Here is a 14,628-nt window from a genome sequence, read left to right on the forward strand (position 1 = left end):
GGAGCGCAGTTTATATTCAGAACTTACATCAGCACAAGAACTTCCAAAATACTGCAGAACTGCAAGCCATTATGTTAGTGCTAAATCAAACCAAACATTTAAGTTCCCAAAACAGCATCTTTTCACTGACTCCATTAGCTCCATGATGGCGATACAGAATATCATTTCTAGATAACATCCACTAAAACAGCAAATTCAATACCAAGTATCAAAACTTCTTGAACAACGTCACAACATTAGATTTTTCTGGATCCCAAGTCATGTCAGAATATATGGTAATGAACAAGAAGACAGAGCTGCATAATTTCTGCATCAGAATACATCCCTTTCTCAGACTACAAACAAGTTATTCATCACAGTGAGGTACATCACTGGCAATAGCAATGGCAAGTACTAACCAATAACAAATTGCATCAAATTAAGAGTTTACTCCAAACATGGAAATCCAGCATACAGCAAAAGAGACATGACAAAGTGATACTCACAAGGTTTAAAATAGGATACACTCATTTCAGCCACTCTCATCTTTTGCAAGGTAAGGATCACCCCCCCCATATGTCCTACCTGTCACACACAACAAACAGTAGAACATGTACTAATTGTGTGGTGTGTCCAGCTTTTACAATTGAGTGATTAAATTGCTTCAAAGAGTTGATAACCAAACATCACTTTCTCACTTGCAAAACCATACTGGATGATAGGAAAAATTCAGCAGACATTTTTCAGTTCGTCAAGGAAATAAATTTCTATAATCTAATAAGAAACCAAATATATAATCTCTGGAGTAAGCTACAGTGACTCCACGACCCTTGGAAACTATTCGAAGCAAAATACAAATACAAACAAAACTGTTGTATAAAACCTGCCAGGTGCATTTTAGCTGCAATAGCTCTTGCACCAAGAATTTATAAATCAATCAATCTAGATCCTGTCCATTGCATACTGCCATTATTTTCATTAGCAACCCTGCTAACTTTTGTATCATCTGCAAACTTGGATATTAAGCCTGATATACTTCATCAATATCATTGATAAATGTACAAAACAACAATGGGCTCAACACCGAACCCTGCGGGACTCCACTAATAACATTAGTCCATGAGAAGGAGCATCCATTGATTACTACCTTCTGTCTTCTCCCACTCAACCATCCTTTTATCCATTATAGCAACTTGCTCTTAATTCCATACTGCTCCAATTTGTATAGTAGTTGTCTACCATGTGCAACAGTATAAAAAGCTTTCCCGAAATCCAAGTATAAAATATCAAAATTACTTTTTGCATCCAGTTCCTTTGTGACCAGATCATAGTATCCAGTCAAATTAATCAGACAAGACTTTCCTTTAACAAACCCATGATGTGTCAGAATTATTACTGCAGTCTTGTCTAGATGATCTTGCAATTCATTATTAACCAATGACTCCATTATTTTCCAAGGAACAGAAGTTAAACTGACAAGTCTGTAATTACTTGTGTCACCCTTTCATCCAACTCTGTGATGTGGAGATACATTTGCAGATTTCCAGTCCATGGAGGCCTTCCCTAAGTCCAACGATGCTCAAATAATTATACCTAAAGGATTGCTTACTTCCTTTGCTGCTTCCTCTAATATAACTGGATAGATCCCATCGACCTTTATTATGTTTAACCTTTATTAGTGCCTTTATTATGTTTAACTGCAACAATTTTTTTACTCCAGTTTTCTCCCAGTTATTACAAAATCGTTTAGCTCCCTGTTAAAGTTTAATAAGCTTTTGTTCATAAGCTATTTGAGCACGATCATCAACATTCCTATCAAGGGGACCAATCTGATTCATCACCTTCCTTCTAGAGTTTACATAAGTAAAGAAGTCTTTGTTGTTGTTCTTTGCATCCTTTGCTAAGGATTTCTCCTAATCAATCTTCGCTCCTTAACCTCCTTTGTGACTTGATTACAGAAACCATGGTTTCTGCGTCACCTGATAATTTATATGCATTTCATGCATTTTCCTTCTCTGCCACGAGCCTTATTATTTCATTTCACCTCCTATGTGCCAAAACCTTGAACGGTATTTCTTAGTTGGTATGGAAAGCCTAGTACAGCAGCAGTCTTCCAACATTAATTCCTTCAATGTTTCCCATTTTGAATTTGCTATACAGTCAAACCAACTGATGATGACTAACATCATCAGTTGGTTTGACTGTATAGAATTTAAAAAATCTCTGAGACCACTGTAGTCACCTTTATGAAAGCATAAACCGTTTCCTTTACTACTGATGGTAGTTACATCTTTAAGTAAATCCCACATCAGTACAATCTAATCACTGCCAATTAGTGGGTCCTTTATCTGTAAATTTTTAATGCATGAATAATCACTGCCGATGATCAGATCAATCACTCCTTGTGGTTGCCTTTTGAACATGCTGCTGTAGAAAACAATCATCCAGTAAATCCACAAACGTCTTGCTAGTGTGTGAATGATTATCCCACAATTTCCAGTCAATATCTGGGAAGTTAAAATCTCCCATTATAAGACATTCTGATTTAGTGGCCCAATTTATTTCTCTGTACAGTTGTTTCAGTTTATTGTACTTATCCGAGACATTTGATCTATAACACACCCTTATTCTCAATTTGTTTTCCCAGTGTTTAAGTCATATAGGTCGTACCAAACTGACTCAACATTGCACTGGACATGCATGTCAACTGGATGCAGTGCATTAGATTTTATGTTTCTTTTTACGAAGGACACATTCCCCCCATCCTGTCTATCCTTTCTGTACACATTGTAATCCAAAAATTACGATTCTGCATTCCTTATATCTGTGTGACAAGATGTCTCTGATATCCCAACTATATCCGCCTTTGATGTCTTGACCAGCACTTCAAATTGAAGAAATTTATTTTCTATACTCCTAGCATTAGCGTTAGTAGGGCGTATGATGCAGGAAAGCGAGCTTATATAGCATCAGCCAAAAAAGAAAAAAAAAAAAAAAAAAAGAAAGAAAAAAAGCCCTTCCCATTTCACACCCATCTATTCACTCCAAATGTTTGTATGGTTCTCCATTGAACTTATTTAAATTGCTGACCTCCAATAGAACAGATGAAAGTTTGTTCCAACTATCAACCACCCATTGGCTAAATGTGAATTTTCACACATCTATTTTACAGTTGTCTTTCTTCAGTTTGAATTTATGCCCACTGAGGTGAGTAATGGGGGACTTTAATTTCCCAGATATTGACTGGAATTTGTGGGTTGGTCACTCGCACATTAGCAAGGCTTTTGTGGATTTATTGGATGATTGTTTTCTAGCATGTTCGTGAGGCAACAAGAGGGAGCAATACTCTTGATCTGATTATCAGTAGTGATTCTTCATGCATTAAGAACCTGCAGATAAATGAACCACTAGGTGGCAGTGATCACAGTGTGTTGAAGTGGGATTTACTCAAGGAGGTAACTACCATCAGAGGTAAAGGGAAGGGTTTTTGTTTTCGTAAAAGGCGACTATGATGGTCTGAGACAGTATTTTAAATTCTATACAGTGGGACCAACTGATGATGTTACCAACAGCAAACTCAAAAATGGGAAGCATTCAAGGAACTAATCTTGGAGGCTACCAGGCTTTACATACCAACTAAGAAATATTGTTCAAGGTTTAGGCCTAAATGGTTGTCAGATGAGCTAATGAGACATGTGGCAGAGAAGAAAAATGCATGGGATACATACAAATTAATGGGTGACATGGAAGCCTATGATAGATATAAGTTGGTCTGTAACCAAGTCACAAAGGAGATTAGGCAGGCAAAGGCAGACTATGAAAAATCCTTGGCAAAGGATGCAAAGAAAAACAGAAAAGAGTTTTTTACATACTTGAACTCGAAAAGGAAAGGGATGAATCAGATTGGTCCACTGGATATTGATGGTTCAACAGTTGAGGATCCTGCTCAGGTGGCTAACAATCTAAACGAGTATTTTGCATCTACATTCACGCATGAGGAGTTATTCAGGAAGGAGAATGATGTAGGTAAAGTAAACATTGGCAGTGAGCTGGATGATTTTGTAATAACTGAGAGGAAAGTGGAGGAGAGATTGTTGAGGATAAACATAAAAAAGGCACCTGGGGTGGATGGGATCTATCCAGTTATATTAAAGGAGGCAGCAAAGGAAGTATGCAAACCCCTAGCCATAATTATGAGAGCTTCTTTGGACTCAGGGGAGGTGCCCATAGACTGGAGATGTGCAAATGTAACCCCAATTCACAAAGGAGGATCAAAGGCTGACACAAGTAATTATAGACCTGTTAGTTTAACTTCTGTTCCAGGTAAATTAATGGAGGCACTGGTTAAAGAAGCACTGCAGGATCATCTAGACAAGAATTCAGTTATAGCTCAGACGCAGCATGGTTTTGTTAAGGGCAGGTCTTGCCTGACCAATTTGATTGGATACTATGATGTAGTCACAAAAGAACTGGATGCAGGGAATAACTTTGATATTATATATTTGGATCTTAGAAAGGCTTTTGATACTGTTGCACATGGAAGACTGCTGCACAAATTGGAGCAGTGTGGCATTGGAGGCAAATTGCTGCTATGGATAAGGGGATGGTTGAGTGGCAGAAGACAGAGAGTGGTAATCAATGGACACTGCTCAACGTGGACTAATGTTATTAGTGGAGTTCCTCAAGGTTCAGTGTTGGGTCCGTTGTTGTTTTCGGTGTTTATGAATGATATTGATGATGGGATATCAAGTTTAATGTCCAAGTTTGCAGATGATACAAAGGTTGGCAGGGTCGTTAAGGACAATACTGACGCTATGCTGCTGCAACAGGATCTGGAAAGGTTGAACAGATGGGCTGAGAGGTGGCAAATGAGGTTTAACATCGACAAATGTAAAGTGCTGCATATGGGAAACAGTAACCCCAGAGCAACGTATCAACTCTGCGGTACTACACTGACAGTGGTGGAGAATGAAAAGGACCTGGGGGTAATTGTGCAGGCAGATATGAAGTTCTCTGAGCAGTGCAGACGAGCTGCAAGAGTAGCGCATGGTGTCTTGTCAATGATATACAGGAATTTTTCTAGCAGGGATAAGGAGGTGATTATTCCCTTGTATAAGGCAATGGTAAGGCCACATCTTGAGTACTGTATACAGGTCTGGAGGCCTCATTTCAAGAAGGATGTAGAGCTGCTGGAACGGGTACAGAGAAGGGCAACAAGATTAGTAAATGGAACAAAGGGTTGCTCTTACGAAGAAAGGCTTAAGTTTTGCAAATTACAGAGTCTGGAGACTAGGCACCGGCGAGGTGATCTGATAGAGGTGTATAAGGCTTTGAATGGTTTGAGCATGCTCAATGCCAATGGGATTCTTCATCTTTCTCAGAATAATCACCTCAGAGGGCATAAATTCAAATTGAGGAAGGACGGATGTCGGATAGATGTGCGGAAATTTGCCTTTGGCCAGCGGGTGGTTGGTTGGTGGAACCGACTTCCATCACTTGTTGTTGAAGTTGATAGCCTAAACAAATTTAAAGCTCAACTGGACAGGTATTTCGAACGAACGGAGGGGTGAAATGGGAGTGGGTGTTTTTTTTTTTTTTTTTTTTTTTTTTTTTGGCTGATGCTGAATAAGCTTGCTTTCTTGCATCATATGCCTCTGCTAATGCTAATGCTAATGCTAATCTGAGCAAGAGGAAGAATCCCATTAGCATTGAGCTTGCTTAATCCATTCAAGGCCTTATACACCTCGATTAGATTCCCTTGCTTGTGCCTAGTCTCCTGAAGCTACAATTTGCAGAACTTAGGCCTCCAGACTTGTATACAGCATTCCAGGTATGGTCTGACCATTGCCCTATACAAGGGGACAATCACCCATTATCCCTGCTAGCAAAATTCCTGTCAATCACAAGACACCATGAGCTACTCTTGCAGCCTTTTTTGCACTGATCAGAAAACTTCATATTTGACTGCCCAAATACCCCTAGGTCTTTTTCATTCTCCACTACCCTGAGTGTAGTACCACCCAGTTGATACGTTACCCTGGGGTTACTGCTACCCATATGCAGTACTTTACATTTGTCAATATTAAACTTCAGTTGCCACCTCTCAGCCCATCTACTTAACTTTTCTAGATCCTGTTGCAGCAGGGCACTGCTATTAACAACCCTGCCGACGTTCATATCGTCTACAAACGTGGACATTAAGCCTGATATACCACCATCAATATTATTAATGAATATAGACAAAAAAATGACCCCAACACCAAAACATGGAGGGCAGTGCCAATTGATAACCACTCTCTGCCTTCTACTACTCAACCATCCTTTTGTCCATTGCAGTTACATGCCCTTAATGCCATACTGCTCCAATTCCATGTGCTACAGTATCAAAAGCTTTCCTAAAATCCAAGTATATGATATCAAAATTACTCTTTGCATCCAGTTCTTTTGTGACCACCTCATAGAATCCAATCAAATTTGTCAGACAACACCTCCCCTTAACTGGCCCATGCTGGTTCTGAACTATAACTGCAGTCTTGTCCAGATGATCCTGCACCGCTTCCTTAACCAGTGACTCCATTATTTTCCCTGGAACGGATATTAGACCAACAGCTCTGTAATTACCCATTTCACCCTTTGATCCCCCTTTGTGAATTAGGGACAAATTTGCACATCTTCAGTCCATGGGGACCTCCTCTGAGTCCAAGAAACCTTTCACAATTATGGCTAAGGGTTTGCTTACTTCCTTTGCTGCCTCCTTTAATATAACTGGATAGATCCCATTCACCCCAAGTTGCCTTCCTTACATTTAACTTCAACAATTTCTCCTCCACTTTGCTCTCAGTTGTTACGCAATCACTTAGCTCACACATGAATAACCCTTCATGTGTGAATGTACATGCAAAATACTCATTCAGTTTATCAGCTAACTGAGCGAGATCATCAATAGTCAAACCCTCTATATTAAGTGAACCAATCTGATTGATCCTTTTCCTTCCAGAGATTACATTAGTAAAGAACTCTTTGCTGTTTTTCTTTGCATCCTTTGCCAAATATTTCTCGTAATCTGCCTTCTCCTGCCTAACTTCCTATGTGACTTGATTACAGACTGGCTTATATCTGTTGTAGGCTTCTTTGTCACCCGAAACTTTATATGCATCCCGTACATTTTTCTTCTCTGCCACAAGCTGCATTAATTCTTCTGATATCCATTGAGGCCTAAACCTTGAACAGTGTTTCTTAGTTGGTATGAAAAGCCTAGTGCCCTCCAAGTTTAAGATCTGGAAGGCTTCCCATTTTGAATTTGCTGTTGGTAACATCATCAGTTGGTTCCACTGTATAGAATTTAAATACTGTCTCGGACCACCGGAGTCACCTTTACGAAAGCTAAAACAATATATAACAATAGGGCACAAAGGGTGATATAACAATATCACCCTTTGTGCCCTTCCCTTTACCCTTGATGGTAGTTACCTCTTTGAATAAATCCCACTTCAGCACACTGTAATCACTGCCACCTAGTGGTTTCTTTATCTGGAGAAACCACTAGGTGGCAGTGGCAGTGGTTTCTTTATCTGGAGATCTTGATGCATGAAGAATCACTACTGATAATCAGAACAAGAGTATTACTCCCTCTAGTTGCCTCCCAAACATGGTGATGTAGAAAACAATCATCCAATAAATCCACAAAAGTCTTGCTAGTGTATGAGTGACCAACCCACAAATTCTAGTCAATATCCAGGAAATTAAAATCCCCTATTTTAAGACACTCTAATTTACTTGCCCACTCTATTTCTCTGCATAATTGCTCATTATACTCATCAGATTCATTAGGCCCATAACACACACCTTCTCTCATTTTTCCTTTCCCAGTGCTTATATCACACTAAACAGACTCAACATTGCATTGTTCACCCACATCAATTGGATGCACTTCCTTAGATTTTATGTGTGTGTCTTAACTAGTGGTATGAAACTAACCCCTCCTCCCTTCCTGTCCAGTCTATCCTTTCTGTGCACATTGTACTCCCCAAATTCCAGTTCTGCACTTCTTATGTCTGTGTGGCACCATGTCTCTGATATCCCAACAATATCTGCCTTTGATGTCTTGATTAGCACTTCAAGCTCATCGAATTTATTAACTATACTCCTAGCATTTGTGTACAATCAAGTATACATGCACCTGTTTCTACTCTTAGTTACTCTAACACAGCCCATGTATTGACCTATTCCACTATGACTCCCAGCAGTGCTGGAAATTCCCATAGCCTTGCTTTCCACAACCTTGCTGCTCAATTGCATTTCAATAGAAGTAGTGCAAGAATCACTTTTACCTCTGCCAGTGGCTACTGTTAATCTATTAGTCCATGTATCCCCACAAGCCAGCAGTTTTCCAATGCACCTAACTCTGCCTCGATAGCATCAGCAAATATTCTTCCCCCCTTTCTATTTAAGTGTATCCAATCCCTGTAATAGCAGTCTCTCTTGTTAACAAGCACAGACCAGGCTGAGAAAAATTCTACCCCTTGAGCCTTGCATAATCTCTCTAAGGCCAATTTGATCGACAAGGCTCTCATCATATACTTCCTCCTGTCGTTTCTGGGCAGAGTTGCAGACACTTTAAAATTCAACCCTAACTCACTGATTTTTTTTCAGCATTGTCTTGTACTTGTTAAGTAATTCTGCCATTCTCCTACTCTTAATATCATTAGTGCAAACGTGTATAACAATATCCCCCTTTGTGCCCTTAAAGGATGATATCTACTCTACAACGTCATCAACCTTTGTCCCTGGCAGACATACCCTGGTCCTGTTCCATCTATCCTTTTTTGCACAATATGTTCCCTGACAATAGAGTCACCTACAACAACTAGTTCCTTTGGGACCAGTGCATTCTGCCATGGGGGTTGCCACTGTGTTGGGTGATGTTTAAGTGCAAGCTCTGGCATTGATGTGGGCAGCTGAGAGCTTGATGGGCCCCTCAATTTAAATCCTTCAAGGGCATCCACCCTGTCCTTCAAGCTCTCATATAAGCCCATAACAATGCTGAACTGGTGTTTGATTTCATCGCGCGCACACACACAAAGACATGAATGTCTTTGTGTGTGCATGATGTATTGCTGACACACAAAGACATTCATGTCTTTGTGTGTCAGCAATATCATGTCCCATTCCTGATTTCTCCACAAACATCAAACAAGCAGTGCATTCCAATAGACTGTGATTCAGATGGCAACCTCCCCCCTCAGTTCTCCCCTGAGCCACAGCACTTCCACTAGTTTGAGTCTTTTGCTTTGCTGCTCTGGTCTGAGTCATGATTTCTATTCAAGTTCAATAAAATTCCTATACAAAATATAACCCTAAACCTATATCCCAATGCAGTTATAACACTATATATATGTATTTTGGTATTGAATATTATCTCCGAGTTACATTATATGACTTTCTTATCCCCTGTCAACTTATATGTATTAATTTATGATGTTACGTTTGTAATAACTAGGTCGCTATATTTATTTAGTTAAAAAAGTACAATTCAATTGACAGTGAAATTTAATAAGATTAATAAATTTTACTAATTAATTGATACTACTATACTCACTATATAGTTTTCCGTTAAACCTTAAGCTAGCACACGTATCGTATAACAATGGCGGCAAGTTACGAATGGTTAATCTACGGACACAAGGTATTATTTACTTTCCAAATTGCATTACTAAATTCAAAATAAACCACGGTGCTTGACTAGATCTATAAGCTACTTACAGAAAAAATTTAATCTAACAATTAAGTCAATAAAGTAGCTAAGTATAATTAAAAACCTTGCGTTCGCAGGAGCTGCAAAACCTGTCCACATGTGGATTTGATATCCCCACCGATACTAAGTAATAACCTACAAAATATCTGTCTAATGTCAATTTAAACTAAATTATTGTTATTAGTAATATGAAGCAACTCTAAAAAAATAAATAAATGCACAACAGTCTGCTAGTGTGTGAGTGTTTGACACATAAGTTCCAGTCAATTATCTGGAAAGTTAAAATCTCCCATTATAAGACATTCTTGTTTATTGGCTGAGTTTATTTCACTGTACAGTTCTTTGTTGTACTCATCAGAGTCATTAGGCCTATAACACACTCCTACTCTCATTTTGCTTTTCCAGTGTTTTTGTCATACTAAATTGACTCAATATTGAATGGGTCATACATGCCAACTGGATGCATTGCCTTAGATTTTTTGTGTTTCCTAACTAACAGCATAACTCTACTCCCTTGCGATCCTATTCTGTCCTTTCTGTATTGATTTGCTCCCTAAATTAAAATTCTCCATTACTTATATCTCTGTGACACCACATCTCAGATTGTCCCCATTTGATGTCTTGACCAGCACTTTAAATTCATCAGATTTATTTACTGTGCTCTCAACATTGGTGTACATGCAAGTACACATGCACCTGTTCTTACTCTTAGTTAACCTATCACAGCCCATATACTTGTCCCATGATGACTCTCAGTAGTCCTTGAAATACCTGGCACGTTGCTTGCTTTCCAGGTTGTTGCACATTCCAATAGAAGCAGTGCAAGAATCACTTTCATTGTCTACGGCTATTGTTAATCTATTAATTTGAGCTAGCTGTTTTCCAACCTACCTAACACTGCTTTGATAGGATCGGCAAATATTCTTGCACCTTTTATATATAAGTGTATCCCATTCCTGTAGGAGCAGTCTCTCCTGTTAACAAGCATAGACCATGCTGAGAAAAATTCTGCTCTATTAGCATTGAACAAATTCTCCAGGGCAAATTTAATTAACTCATCATATACTCCCTCCTATTGTGTCTGGGCAGATTTTCAGTCACTTTCAATTTTAACCCTAACTTTCCACTTTTTTTCAACTTGCCTTGCAATTGTAAAGTAATTCCACAGTCCTCTTGTATTTAATGTCATTCGTGCCAATGTGTACAACAATATCTTTTGTGCCCTTAAAAGATGATATCTGCTGTATGGCATTATGAACTTTTGCTCTGGCATACAAAACATGGTGCTATTCCACCTTTTTGCACAATATATTTCCTTTTTCCCTGTGAACAGAGTCACCAATAATAGTCATTCAATTCAAGGACAGAGTGCATAAATGTGGGCTCTGACCTTGAATTGGCTGCAGAGAGCTTGTTCTCCCCCCCCCCCCCATTTTGATTCCTTTGAGGGCATCCACTCTACTCCTCAAGCTCTCGTAACCATTCATCATATCACTGAATCGAGTGCCTAATTTCTTCACACTCTCTGCATCAAACATAGAAAGACATCTCCCTTGGCTATCATTTCCACTTTTGGAGATATTTGCAAACTTTGCACAAGTTGTACATTTTAATTAATATGTAACAACTGGTAACAAGGTAAATAGTAATTTTTCAATTTTATTAATAAGAAAAAAAAAAACTTAATTTAAGAAATCAAACATACCTGAAATGTAACACGTGCACATTGCCCAACTTGTTATTGTATTTTTGTTAAAATAAAGTTGCACGTTTACTGCAGTTTGACCACTGTGTTCCATAAAATGTTTAGATTGTTTTTATTTCTTCACTATAGTATTTAATTTATAAATGATATGTAGGTGGCTCTCAATAAGAAAGATTAGGTATTGTTGACGGTGAAGTGACACATTTGTGGCTGTTGTTGTTGTTTGGTTTTTAGGAGCATTAGCAACTAAGGCCATATTGCTAAGGGAATATGCGGTGGTCATTCCCTTGACCTTTCTGCATCCTCCGTATTTGGTGGTGACGGGCTCGAACCCCAGTCTAATCAAGAAGCGTGTGCTACGCACTGCTGCTCCTTCCCACCTGGCTACGGAGGCACTCTACATTTGTGGCATGACATTTAATGTAGATAAAGGGGCACACCGTGATAGTTCATGAAAAAGACATTACTGAAATAAAGTTATTTTCTGTAATGATAGAAGGTGACATACAAGATATGTAGGAGATGTGCACAAGAAACTGAATTTTTTTTTTCTTTTAATTTTATTTCTGACAGAGGTGGAAGTGTTCTTGTTATTGATATGGGAAGATTATCTATTAACAGTGACCTCCAACCAGAATCCACAACTTTAGAGGTATGTAACATTTCTGTTTTTTTATGTTCATTTATACAATATAAAATTTTTGTCTTCTTTCTTTATACTGCACCTTATTGTTTGTCATAAAATGTTTTCTTAATCTCAACGCCGTTTTGTATGCCTAGAATATTTTATATGCAAACACTCACACACACACGCGTGCACACACACACACATGCACATATGCTCACGCACACATATGCACGTGCACACACACACACACACATGTGGCCGACGGGGCTAGCCGGGTGGGTAAAGTGCCTGCCTGGCAACCCAAAGGTCGCGGGTTCGATTCCCGCCTCGGGCTTGGATCAATGTACTGCAAAAACCTTGGGAGGTGCATTATAGCCACAGAAGCCTATGCGCCAACAACTACCAAAAAAACAAACAAACACGTGCACGCACGCGCACACACACACACACACACACACACACAGAGACACTAGCTTTGGCATTAACACTAGCAAATGATGCAAGAAAGCAAGCTTCTAAAGCATCAGCCAAGAAAAATCAATGCCCCATTTTGCATATTCATTCCTTTGATAGTTTTTTAGTTTCTCCTTGAATTTATTTAAGCTATCAACTTCCACAACAACACATGAAATTTTGTTCTATCAATAAACTACCCACTGGTTAAAGGCAAACTTTGGCACTTCTATTCTTCAGCCGTTCTTCCTCAATTTGAATTTGTGTACTCTAATGTGTGTGTGGTCTGAGCAAGAGGAAGAATCCCATCAGCATTGAGCTTACACAATCTGTTCAAAGCGTTAGTCACCTCAATCAGATCATATCACAAGTATCCAACTGTAGCAATTTGCAGACTGAAGCCTTTCTTGGTAGAGCACCCCTTTGTTCTGCTCACCAATCTAGTGTGCCTTCTCTGTACTAGTTCCAGCAGCTCCACATCCTTCCTAAAATGAGGCCTGCAGGCCTGAATACAGTACTCAAGATGGGTCTGACCATTGCCTTATACAACAGGATAATCATCTCCATATTCCTGCTAACAAAATTCCTGTATATATCATTGAGAAAACCTATGAACTGGCCTGGCAGCCTGTTTTCATTGCTCAGAGAACCTTATATTTATTATTATTATTATTAGCCATATGGTGCAAAGAAGCCTGAGGCTTATGCTGCACCAACCAAAAAAAATAACAAAAAAAACAAAATGAGTTACCCTGTGTGTGTGAGAGAGAGAGAGAGAGAGAGAGAGAAGGGAATCAAGAAAGAGAAGAATGATGATATCCAGCTCAGGGCCCTGGGTGTACCAAGCGCATACTCACAAGATGTGAGCCCTTGGGGTTATCTGATTGCACAATTACCCCCAAATTTTTTTCTTTTTCTACTGCCCTGAATGTAGTACCACACAGTTGGTATGGGGATCCAGCTACCCATATGTAGTACTTTCCCAATTGAAATTTATCAATGTTAAACTTTAGTTCGCATTTCTCAATCCATCTAATTGACTTTTATACATCCTGCTGTAGTAGCATATTGCAGCACCCTGCCAACCGTTGTATCATCTGAAAATTTTGAAACGAAATGTGACATGCTTTTATTATTTTCATTGATAGATATAGAAAACAACAATGAACCCAACATTGAACCCTGGACTCCACTGTAACATTAGAACCCTGGACTCCACTGTAAATAACATTAGTCCACAAAGAGCAACGTCCATTGACTACCACTCTCTGTCTTCTCACAGTCAACCATCCCTTTATCTATAGTAGCAACTTTCCCTTAATGCCGCAATGCTCAAATTTGTATAGCAGTCCTTTATGTGAAACAGTGTCAAAAGCTTTCCTGTGTATGCAAGTGTATACTATTGTGTATGCTATTCACAAAGGGGTGACATTCATGAAGGGTGACACAAGTAATTACAGACCAGTTAGTTTAACTTCTGTTCTGGGTAAAATAATGGAGTCACTGGTTAAAGATGAATTGCAGGATCATCTAGACAAGACTACAGCAATAATTCAGACACAGCATGGGTTTGTTAAGGGAAAGTCTTCTCTGACAAATTTGACTGGATACTATGATGTGGTTACAAAGGAACTGGATGCAAAAAATAATTTTGATATCATATACTTGGATTTCAGGAAAGCTTTTGACACTGTTGCGCATGGAATACTATTGTATAAATTGGAGCAGAATGATATTAAGCGTAAGTTGCTACAATGGATAAAAGGATGGTTAAGTGGGAGAAGACAGAGGGTGGTAATCAATGGGTGCTGTTCTTTGTGGACTAACGTTATTAGTGGAGTCATACAGGGTTCGGTGTTGGGCCCACTGTTGTTTGGTATATTTATCAATGATATTGATGAAGGTATATCAGGCTTTTATGCATCCTGTTCTCGAAGTTTGCAGATGATACAAAGGTTGGCAGGGTTATTAATGACAGTAATGGCAGTGTGCTACTGCAACAGGATCTAGAAAATTTGGGCAGATGGAATGAGAAGTGGCAACTGAAGTTTAACATTAATAAGTACTCCAGGGGTTCATATCTGGTGAGTATGGGCTTAGCAATCCCAG

General features: G+C 39.0%; 1 protein-coding gene across 1 annotated transcript in view; it reads left to right on the forward strand.

Moving 5' to 3' along the window:
* Positions 1–14,628, forward strand: part of LOC150088255 (intermembrane lipid transfer protein VPS13A-like) — a 3,009,916-nt gene that overhangs the window by 616,304 nt on the left and 2,378,984 nt on the right. Inside the window, exon 17 of the mRNA XM_090370087.1 lies at positions 12,012–12,090. Within this exon, the coding sequence (XP_090226213.1) occupies positions 12,012–12,090 (79 nt within the window). The remainder of the gene's footprint in view (positions 1–12,011; positions 12,091–14,628) is intronic.

The sequence above is a fragment of the Mastigoproctus giganteus genome, chromosome 3 (genome assembly GCF_048544385.1).
Source record: "Mastigoproctus giganteus isolate SK-2022 chromosome 3, ASM4854438v1, whole genome shotgun sequence".
Taxonomy (NCBI): Eukaryota; Metazoa; Arthropoda; class Arachnida; order Uropygi; family Thelyphonidae; genus Mastigoproctus; species Mastigoproctus giganteus.